Source organism: Pyxicephalus adspersus, chromosome 2, assembly GCF_032062135.1.
Source record: "Pyxicephalus adspersus chromosome 2, UCB_Pads_2.0, whole genome shotgun sequence".
In the NCBI taxonomy this organism is placed as follows: domain Eukaryota; kingdom Metazoa; phylum Chordata; class Amphibia; order Anura; family Pyxicephalidae; genus Pyxicephalus; species Pyxicephalus adspersus.
The window spans coordinates 125,852,730-125,864,923 of NC_092859.1; the positions used below are offsets into that span (position 1 = coordinate 125,852,730).

Below are 12,194 nucleotides of genomic sequence, written 5' to 3' on the forward strand. Positions count from 1 at the left end.
ATAATATAATGCTGAATGCAACAAATTTAAACTTTGAAGCCTGGTTTCCTCTTTGATTTGAAACACCCTTTTTCCTCTACTTACATGAAAAGTTTTTAACCCACTATCCTCCTGTGGGTATATATAGTGCAGCATACACCTGTTATACAACAGTGACATATGTGTGCTGTGTCAGCACTGCCAGATTATACCTGTCTCGTTGACTATACCTCCAAAGGTCCAGAGGATTAGAGATGGTGGTGCCATGACTGCCGGTCCTCCAGTTTCTAGGGTTAGTAGCTATCAGAAACAGATAAAATCTTGAAGCTGGAGTTGGACTTTAAACTGATATACAGTTTAAAGTCCAACTCCAGCTTCAAGATTTTTTGTTTTTTATATTCCGTAATCCCTGCTGTTTTCATGGCAATATCCACCAAAGTTATATGTTTGGGTGTTTCAAATCAAAGAGGAAACCAGGCTTCAAAGTTGAAATTTGTTGCATTCAGCATTATATTATCTAAAAATCCTGAAACATTTCAGATATAGAAATGGAGAGATATAGTGTAGTGTCCTTCATTTCTGTTCTTGTTGTCACTAGTTACTAAGTACGGGGATCTCCCCCACTCAAGTGGTAAAGTAGCCAGAAGATTTGGCAAAGCAGGTGTTCCTTCTAGTCCTGATCTGTGGTTATTCTTTTATTTTACAATGAAAGCATGTCTTCCTGGGTTTCTATTATGTGTGCCCTTGTGAGGACTTCTCTGCTGAGAAATCCCAGTAAATCTTTAAGTTACATTTGCCAAAGAGCTGATAATTACTGCATAGTTAGACTCTTGTTTCCAAGTGGCCAAGTAAAGTGGCACCGCTGTGATTTTCTTCAATTTGCTGCTACCCGTCGGTTTGATTAGGCACATCTTCTGACAGTAAACCAAACAGTACGTACAGACTGATGCTTCTAATTCATGGCAATCCTATTAAATATGATTAATCTGCAATGACAATGAGGATTGTTTGCTGTGTAAAATAATTCCCACCACAGCAGGCCTGTTATCATCCAGATAAGGAGCTGAAGTCTACGAATCTATTGTCAGCCATGGTTGGATATGAAGAATACTGTGTCTTATAGCTGATAATTATGTTTTTTAAATAATCCTATCATTGTTAAAATGGAATGTACTATCTTGATGAAATATTTATAGCGTATATTTTACAAGTATTACCACTGCTGTATGGTTTCATTTTGGTTAATCTTCATTTCAAGAATGTACTATCTTGATGAAATATTTATAGCGTATATTTTACAAGTATTACCACTGCTGTATGGTTTCATTTTGGTTAATCTTCATTTCAAGTTTTCTGTTATCTTTTACAAAATTGTATTAGGTAAAGTGGAAAATGACACAAAATCACTTCTAACAAGATAAAAATAAGTATACAGCAGTGGACTTTTCACTGTTTCTAAATTGTTTTCTAATGTATTACAACAGATATCATTGTTTTTTTTTTTAAATACGTACAAAAAGCATTGAATACTGTTCAAAGTCTAATGATGTGTATCTAAATAGCTACTTGAATACAGTAACTCAAAGCAACTATTGATTGATTGGCTGCTTGAAGTTCACTGCACCCATTTGCACCATTAATATTAGATTGTAAGCTCTTCTGGGCAGGGTCATCTCCTCCTCCAGTGCCACTGTCTGTATCTGTATGTCATTTACAACCCCTATTTAATGTACAGCGCTGCGTAATATGTTGGCGCTATATAAATCCTGTTTATTACTATTAAACATTTTAAGTTCACACTAGTCAAGTGACAATATTTTTTTTTTGAAAAAAGGTCTAGATATTGAAGACATTTTGGGTACACACTGTAGACTAAATTTCTTTAAATATTACATAACCTGTACATCAATTAGATTTAAATCAGTTGGCTTTTTTTCGGTAAAGCAGATCTAAATCCTCCCTGGTCTGGGTAAGCTTTGCCATAATTGCCTAGTATGGATCATTGGATTCAGTTAAACCTGAGAGTCACACATTGCTTTTTGCTCAAGGAACCCCTAACAACCACTGCAGGAACCCTGGCCTTTTAGTGAACGTGGTCTACTATAAGGTAAAATCACATAGCTATCCATTTTTACATCAATTAAATCTTTATATGTTTTTTAATTTGAAAATGCCAGTGGAACATTTATTCATTGAAGACCGATTGCTTAGAAGCATTTATATTAATAAAGCAATATTAATAGATCCACATAGGTGGAAATTGTGGGGTTTGTTTTATTGTTGGACTTACTTTTTTGTTCTGTATTTTTAAAATGAATTAATGAATCTGCTATACAAGTACATTTCCTATATTTGAAAGCATTGTATCGACTTTATCTGGAAGAATCACGTTTTCTGTACAGAAAATCATTACTGTTTTTTGATCTATCTTTAATAGAAAGGTATTTCATTTGTTAATCTTCAGCAAGCTTACCCTGACACACAGCTTTGTTACACAGCACAGTCCTGCTTGGCTGGGGGACAGAGGGAGAAGTATGGAGCAACTGATTTTTCTATGCTGAAGTATCATTTTTATTTACAGATTTATGGCTGGAAAGTAAAAAGAGAAGTAGCAGACAGTTGATCGTATCTTTATATCACTTCTTCACTTCTTACTCTTCTTTACAGCAGCACACTTAAATGGCTACTTGTGCTGTTTCTTCTTCTCCCTTTCTGAATTCTGGAGTACAAGGAATTGTTTGTACTAAAAAATAACATTTGTAATGTTTACAGAGCTGCACAGCTGTCTATAGCTGCCTGGAATTTTGCTGTAAGGAAAAGTAACTATTCCTTTTGCTCAAATATATTTTTTACAATAGGTGTTACACTGTAAAGTCCCATGTCCCTATATTTATTAAAGTCCCATGACTAGGTCAATAAAAGCGTTGCCCTTGCATACAGTCCTGTCTGTTTGTGATATTGATGTGAAAAAGTGGAAACAAATTTTTCATTACCAGCAGGCATAAACAGGATTTAAAGTTTTCATTTCTTGAAATGACTGTGAAAATTAGGAGATTATGGCAAATTATTGGTTTGTGAAAAGTGCAACTATGGTGGGTAAATAGCTCACGGAACATTGCATATTGTTCCAACTATCCAGAACTACTATGCCAAAAAGGCAAATACTTTTGTTTTGTCAAGCACACACAAACACACAAATACAAACATTAGGGTATAAAATAAAAAAATACCCTTAATACAAAAAAAAGTGCACACGCAAGAATTTCTACTGTGAAATTTTGTTGACAGCCTGTAGTCATGCCACATGCTTAACGTTTATTATCTAACAGACAAAATAATATTTTGAAGATGGACAGTATGTAAGCAGCTTGTTTATGCCAAAAATATAAGAGGGAGACACCAGGTATGTTATATCATATAATTTAATTAAACCTTTTGTAGTTAAGGGGTTGGCACATACGAAAACCCTTTTCAAGCCAATTAACCAATTTCAAAGTTTGCAATATGGTTAAAATTATTATGGTTCCAGCACATTTGGTGTGAACTTCAAATGTGTAGGTTTCCCCTCATACCAACCCCGAACCTCACCCCTAGCCATGTAAAAAATGAGTATGACAAATATCTTTGGATACCTTAGAAATTCAGCATCCAAACAGAATAAAGTAATGACCACACAAGGCTACATAAACAACTGTATGAAGTCATGGTATGCTTATGAACATTGTCCCCAATATAGTGCGGTTGACACATTTTTGGACTTGATTTGACCATAAGCACGGATAGCTTAATTCACTAAAGATTTGTCAAGCTGACTAAAAAAGCTACAGATATTTTAAATGTAGTGCAGAGAGATCTGTTTCACATGTCTGTTTGTAAATGCCAACTCGTTTTAAATCTAGAGCAGCCCAGAATGCAATTGTGAGTATACATCATACAAAAATGTATGTGAAGTAGCAGTGTTACTTCACTTAACAATGGAAACAAAATTAAAGCATCTTATTTGCCATAAACAATCCAAGCTCCTTGAGATAAAATAACCCAGCAAGAAATATGATCACTGCAATCATCATTCCTTCTACATTATAAATAAAAAGACACGTTTTTAATCTCATTGTAATGGTTATAGCTGTGTCAAAGAAATACACTCCTGTCATAAAAGCTAGACAACAGAACAGCTTCAGAGAAAATATATTATAGGCATATAATAGGATATATGTAGGTATGTAGAACAAAAGTCTCTAACTACTAAATCTCCAAATTATATCCATGGAAAGATATATAAAATGCATATAAGTTAGGGCTTCTGAGATGTGCACAAACATTTTTTCCAGAGATCCCAGGGAGATAAACATACCTAGAATATATCAAGGTAAAGAGGAAGCTATCCAAAGGAGCCACAGATTCACACGTTCTATGGCCACACAAAGCCACTTCCTCGGGAGCTGAATGAATAAAAACCAGAACTATATTTAAAGAGGAAAACTGGGTAATTTTCAAATTACTGGTGATTCCGTGTGCATTTATTAATTGGAGGAGAGAGGATGGCTGCAAAAAGGGCTGACCATGTTATCTGTAGCCACTGGAAATAAAGTGGCAACTATGATGTGGAGACAGTATTATATAAATTTAAATTTAGGAAAATATCAGCTGCCTAGAAATTTTTTGTTACCTCAGTGGAGGCAACTTTTTAGGTACAAGTGTTATAATGAAAGTAAAAAAAAAAAAGAAATTAAGAATTCCATACCATCAAAATTTCATAATCACTAAAAATAATATATTTTCCAGAATAGCTTGGTTGGATCAGTGGATAAGCACTCCTGCTTTGCATTGCTAGGTCTCAGGTTTGAATCTTGTCCACGGCACTATCTGCAAGGAGTTTGCATGTTCTTCCTTGGACTGTGGTATTGACATATATAACTATAGTGGGGACATTAGAATGTGAGCCCATTTGAGGGACATTTAATGATATGACAATAGACTTTGTAAAGTGCTGCGTAATAGGTCGGCACTATATAAACTAGTTTATCATAATAGTAATAAAAATAATTATTATATTACACAGTATTTATATAGCGCTGACATATTATGTAACGCTTTACAAAGTACACATGCATGTCACTAGCTGTACCTCAAAGGGGCTCACACTCTAATGTCCCCACCTATGTATCTTAATGTATGTTAATCTTTACTACAGTCTTGGGCCAACCCTTTGTCTTTCTTGGGGGAAGCCAATTACCAACTGCATGCTTTTTGGAATATGTGAGGAAACCAAGGTACTATCTGAATTCCATGCAGATAGTGTCCTAGCTAAATTTTAAACCTGGGACTCAGTGCTGCCAATGCCAGAGTGTTAGCCAATGAGCCACCATGCTGCTTGATAATAATAGCAAATGGCAAAAAAAAATAAATAAGCAGTCTGAAAAGACAGAACCAGGAAGGAAAAGGATAACAGACTATAACTGGTAGACGTGTTTTAACCAATGTTAAAACATAGCTGTGGACGTGAAATGATCCTTTTTTATTATTGCAGAGTCCAGTGATGTCCAAAGATGAGGTCCCGCATTGATCCTTTTTAAAACTGACAGCTACCCACCATACAAAGACAGGAGCTATAACCAGCTGCTGGATACATGGGTGAAGTCCTAAAATGTGTACATGTGACTCCGAAAGGTTTTACTACAAGAATCTGTCAGTGAGTCACTCACAAAGGTCCTGACAGTGCCATCATTACCTTTTGGAAAAATTACATGCTTTTTTTTACCTTTTTGGGACATGTTTTCTCGAGTTGGCTTTGGTGACATGACTATTTTAATGATACTAATGTTTGGTGTTTCTCTACTATGGATTCATGAAACATTAGGGTTCCTCCAGAGGTTGCTAGGGGTTCCTTGAACAATAGGCAGTTTGTACCTTTCAGGTCAATTTAAGTGACACCAAAGATCTTTTTGGACAACTGGATGAGAAAGGCTGCTACAGACAATATAGACAAAAGCATGAGGTTAGAACAGGACAAATACCTCCCCTGAGGTATAAATTAACATCCTGTTCAAATTATAGATGACCTAACTAATCTGTCCTTATAGAGTTGCATGATGATGTTATAAAGAAGTCATGAACATGACAGTATCACCAGAAATCAAATCAGCAGAAATACATAAATACCTGTATTCCTCCAGACAGGGTCAGAGCTTTCTTGTAGTAATTGATGGCCTGCTCCATGTTACCCAGGCAGAAATAGGTGGCACCCAGACCTTCATTGACATAACACTGTCTCAAAGGATCACCTATTAAAAAAATGTATGAAAATAATGATATTATTTTTCTTTTGCATTAAGAAATATTTCATGGCATGAAGAGTAACAGAATAATGCATATTACATACTATAGATTGTTATTGTGTATTCTGTGCATCTGCCTGCACTGTATTAATTGAGAATTAAAATAGTGAACACTAGTTTTTATGACTGTCTCTAGCTAGCAATAGCACTAACTGATTAGTTTAAAAAGAAACTTCAGCCAGCTAATAAAGACACAAATTAATGCAGCTTTGTAATCAATACATCTTTAAATTTGTTTTTCACAAGCAGTGTAAATGCTTAAAATGTGCCTCTTGATAGCTACTATGCAGATAATACAGAAAACTTTAAAGACAGGACAGAGAAACTACACATGATGAGCTTAACATTGTGCTACTTTTTCTTCTTTGTCCAGACACATGTTGAGGAAATAACTTGTTAGTAAATGTAAAATCACAACAGATAAAGACCAGGTCCTTTTCTTAGGTAGATAGCACTGCACTGCAAAGGGCATCTGTGTTCACCTCTGGACAGAAAGAAAAACCCTAAATATGTACATGTTATAGCTGTTTGTTTTACTATAAAATGTTGTCATTTTATTAAGGAATAGAAGGTGGATATTTAGAGAAGATGTGTTGGTTGTTTTTTTTTTTTTACTAAAAGCAAAGATTATAAGGCTTGCTCAATATTTGAGTTTTTGTAGTAACTAAAGAGGATCAGATAAGGCTCAATTCACAAAGGCATTATGCGTGCAGGGTTTTGATAACCACATTTCCATAATGCATTGGAAGCAGATGAATTTTCCAGAATATTTAATCAATTGTATAATTGTATGTAAAAAACAAATAACAAACATTATTACATAGAAAATTAATCCATAAACATCACCAACTTCAGGAAGACAATAGGGAATTAAGCAATGAGCCATTTGTAGGCAGAATTAAATTAACATTCCATTGCTTATAGCAATGTCACTGCCTTAAACGTGCCACAGTGGCTCAAAATGTATATGATTGAGAATTTGGATAAAATTAAGGTTGATAAACCTCCAGGACTTGATGGATTACATCCACATGTCCCCAAAGAGCTGAGCTCAGTTATTTCAAAGCCATTGTCTTTAATTTTTAGAGACTCTTTAAGCAATAGCATGGTACCAGTGGATTGGCGTAAGGTCAATGTGGTACTGATTTTTAAGAAGAGAGCAATGCCATTATCAAGTAACTACAGACTTGTAAGTTTAACGTCTATAGATGGAAAGGTCCTAGAGAGGTTTATAAAGAACCACATAGAGGACTTTTTGCTAGAAAAAATTAACTGATGGTCAGTATGGATTCAAAAAAGACCAAAGCTGTCAAACAAATTTACTCTTTTTTTTGAGGAAGTAAGTAGCCAGTGGAGTAGAAGTTGATATAGTATACTTAGACTTTGCTAAAGCATTTGACACTGTACCCCACCGACAGATAATAGGCAAGTAAGACTATGTTTAGAAAATTCAATCTGTAACTGGATAGAGAACTGGCCATACAGTATTTATATAGCACCATCATATTACACAATCTAATGCCCCTACTATAGTCATATGTCATTAATGTAGTCTAAGGTCGATTTAGCGGAAGCCAAGTAACCTAATTGCATTTTTTTGGGATGTGGGAGGAAACCAGAGTACCCGGAGGAAACCCATGCAGACATGGGGAAGAACCTGCAAACTCTATGCAGATAGTGATCTGGCTGGGATACGAATCTTGGACCTAGCGCTGCAAAAGGCCGGAGTGCTAACCCCTGAGCCACCATGCTGCCGACATTTACTGTGTGACATCTTTATAAATGATATAGCCTTTAGGATTAAAAGTACAATTTCTGTGTTTGCGAGTGACACCAAACTATGTAATAGAATTAAGTCCATACAGGATTGACTACTTGATGTACTCTAGAATCAGTGAAAATCGTCATCTTTTCAAGTTGTCTGACACAGTTTTAGCAGATTATCCAGAAAGTTATTGGTATTTTACAATACCTTTATGTGTAATTTAAGGGTTTAGGCAGGTAAGTGGTTATTTCCTCTAGAAAAATTACTCCACAAAGGTAAAATGAAAGCAAAATAAAAAAAATCGTTTAAATAGGGCATCCATCATAGTGAACAGACCTAAAGTGGGCCCCTTCCAACATTGCTATATCCCCATCTGTAAATTTCAATACCATTTCTAAAGTATTATATTCCTTTTTTATACATACATCATATCGCAAAGCCTTCATATAGTTAGGCTTTTAAAAATAATTAACTCTTTTTATTTAAACAAAACAAAAAGTATTATAATGAAAACAAATAGAAAGGAGCAATCATTTATTATAATTTAATTTGCACACAACAATAAACATAACAAAGCAAGTAAGAAATACAGAATGTCCTTATGAACTTCAGATGGCTGGAGTCCAATGTCAACAATAACACGATGGAAAACAACTTGCAGTGAACATGTTGGACTTCATTGCAGGATGTGTTTATACAGCTAGGCTGAAGGATAGCTCATGCTGCTTTGCTATGGAGCCTGTGCTGTGGATATCTTATTCTAGCCATTCCAAAGGGAGATTCACAATCATTTACTATTGATCTGAAGCAGTATGAAGTTGTATCTGTTGAGGATTTGCTCAGCCCTGCCTGTGACTGTTCCTGAATAACAAATTGCATTAGATCTAGAAAGTCTTATTTCAAAGCGTCTGTTTTAGTTTTCTCTGAAACTACTCAATGATTCAAGGAAATTGTATGTGACATTTGTGATGTGAATAGACTTAGTTTTCGCTCCAATCACAAAAGCTTTACTTCTATTTAAACAGGAGTTGGAAGGCTATAGCTCTTGTAATGATTAGTCAGCTTTCATTAGACTACTGATAAACTTTTTTTTAATGTTTTTTGTGTTGTATGCCTTGATTACATATTGCTAATTTACTAGCTATAATGTTGAAAAAACAAACCTGAATATTCTAAAATATCCAGTTGTAATTCAATTATTTAATTAGAACACATTGCCTCAGATTTAAGTCTAATATTACTGTATGTTTAGCTCAGAAAAAACGAATTTGTAAATAGATATTTCACCTAAATAAGTAAAAGGGTTGTTTTGTACAAAGCAAGGACAATTTTCATTCAGGGTCATTCAATCCAGCATTAAACTAAACTAACAATCCAGTGGATATACTTATATATACATATTTGAAACCTTAAATCCCTACTCTCTCAGTATTTTTTGTGCCAATGTGTATCATAACTATTGTTATTTCCCAGACTCAACCAACAGTATTTGAAATATGCCAAATCTTGACTTTTTGTGGATTGGCAACAGAACACTATTTGTCGATCTAATAACAAAGAACTCTACTACCAGCATTTGTTTAGAGTTTGCTAAACTCTTGTCTTGTTTTCAGTGTAGCAGTCATTGTTAGATGCCATATCTTGAAATACATATCTACCCTGCACTTTTATCCCTAATATCAGACAAAAAGATGCATTAATTTGGTTAATTTCTATCAACACTGACTGACTCACTGACTGAGAGCTATCTATGTCTATCTTCACTACCCCACAAACAAACTTTTATTTAGGATGTTAGGTTTTATTTAAACAATTCTTAACTCAAAGTTTGTGGGCAAATGGCACACCCTGCCACAGCCATATACCACAGACCGCAAAGTGGAAGCGCAAAAATTAGTGCTTTTTTGACAACTTCCTTTACTTTACATTAACCTTGCAAAAATAAAAAATGGGATAATTTAAATGCTGGATGAAAAATTTTCCGCTAAAATACTATTTTTATTAGTTACATAATATATTTTTTCCATAGGTGTATATATCCAACCAAAACAAGCAACAATTGAAGAGGAAAAAGAATTAGAGGGAATTGGTCCTGAAAAAGGAACAGTCCATCTAAATTAGGGAAATTTAGAAATATTAGGGTGTACTATTAGAATCAGGTCAGGAAGTTGGCAATCAGAAATAATAGGATGTTAGGGGTAACTAATAATATTGAAGACTCCAATAATGTGGTAAAGGACTGCAACTGATGGATGATAACAATAAGTTATGAGTTTTGTGTCTCTTGCGTAAAACGCTATGCATTTTTGAGAAGTATTCTTTTCTGTCTGATTCTGTAATACAATTATACTGGGATTTGTGTCTTGTGTAACCTATGTTAATTTTTTTATGTAAGTTTAAAAAAAAAGAACAGCGAATGTTGGGAAGGTTGTGTGGAGTAAACCATGGAAATTGTATTAAACTTCTGCCAGGAAATTGAATGTAGATTGGCAAATGTGTGTATGTTGTAATTGTTATTACTTTAGAGCACCTTTTAGTAAAGGATAAATATGAGTTATGTAATAGACAATCTAAACAGTCCATAAATTCCTTACCCTTGATTTCCTAGTCCTCTAGTTCTATGAGGAAAAACTCAATTGCCATTTAAAGTCGGGTTGGGGATTTTGGGTGGTGAAATTGCTAAATGGTTGGATTGCCTAAATTTGGATTTTCACTTATTGCAAAAGCTTTCAGTTTCAAGTAGCGGTATCACAAATTATTCATTTCAGGCGATAATAATGCACAGATCACACTTTTCATGTCGTTACGCCTAAAATGCTTCCTTTTTTTGAAAAATTATGTCATACTGTAACGGTTTTATCACAATGTTTCTCACTTCACTTTTATGGTATAAATACCTACAACATGGAAATCACAGACATGAACATAGAGTCATTGTTGTAGGAAATGTCGGGGCGGTTTTCTTTTTATTTTAGACAAATAAGAATATCTTTAGGCCCACCTAAACTACACTAAACGTAAACAAGGCATATTTACAAGGCATTCATGTTATTTAGTGTAAATTATAAGATATACCTTTAGTACTGAACTTTACAAAATTCAAAAAACTATTGTGTAGCTGTCTGTCCTTTCCTACATTTTAGTTTCCAGGTAACAGATTGAGGTCAAACAATTGCAAACCACTTACTTTTTGCTAATTTCTTCTACTGCTAAGTCCTGCTTCCTCAATTAGACATCTAATTAGAGTCTGGGATCTATAGTTCTTTCTACTTTGGTAATCACATGGTCTCATCTAATTGACCTTCCCACTAGGTGAATTAAATAACATGAGGAAATCTCCCTGTGTTTGTGTGGCTTTCCTCCCACATTCATTCCAAAAACATGCAGTTAGGACAATTGGCTTCCCATAAAAATTTACCTTAGACTGTATTATAGACTATGGTAGGGGTATTAGATTGTGAGCCACTTTGAGGGACAGTTAAGCTACATACACACGTGCAAAAATTGTCGTTGGAAAGGATCTTTCACAATCCTTTCCAACGACTAAGTTCTGAACGATGTGCTGTACATACAGCGCCATTCTGCTCTATGGAGGGGGAGGGGGAGAACAACGAAGCAGCACCCTGCTGTGTGCTCTCCCCCTTCACTTCCATTAGGATCATTCGTCATCCATCGTCCGTGGATCTGCCAGGCTGGTCGTTCGGAAGATGAACGATGGGCACTGTACACACGCCAGATTCTTGTACGATATCGGCCCTGAGCCGATTATCGGAGAAGAACAATTGGACGTGTGTACCCAGCCTTAGTGACATGACTCTGGACTTTGTAAAGCACTGCATAGTATGTTAGTGCTATATAAATACTGTGTAATATTAATAACAGTAAAACTGTATGGAAACTGGCCCATAAAACAACTGTCCTGTATATCACTTTGCTTCTATACACTGCATATATTTATTTATACAATGTGATTGCTTTTAAAATATGCCTTGTTCAACTTTAAGTACTAATTTTCAGGTACCTGTTCCAATGCAGCCTTGAATTGTCATTCTCTGTTTCTGCTGCACATTCATATTGTAAACAGTCTGCTCAACATATTGATAGGCCATTAG

General features: G+C 35.1%; 1 protein-coding gene across 1 annotated transcript in view; it reads right to left on the reverse strand.

Moving 5' to 3' along the window:
* The window catches only part of LOC140322536 (tetratricopeptide repeat protein 24-like), a 32,183-nt gene that overhangs the window by 15,812 nt on the left and 4,177 nt on the right, over positions 1-12,194 (reverse strand). The window contains exon 2 of the mRNA XM_072399092.1: positions 6,142-6,263. Within this exon, the coding sequence (XP_072255193.1) occupies positions 6,142-6,263 (122 nt within the window). The remainder of the gene's footprint in view (positions 1-6,141; positions 6,264-12,194) is intronic.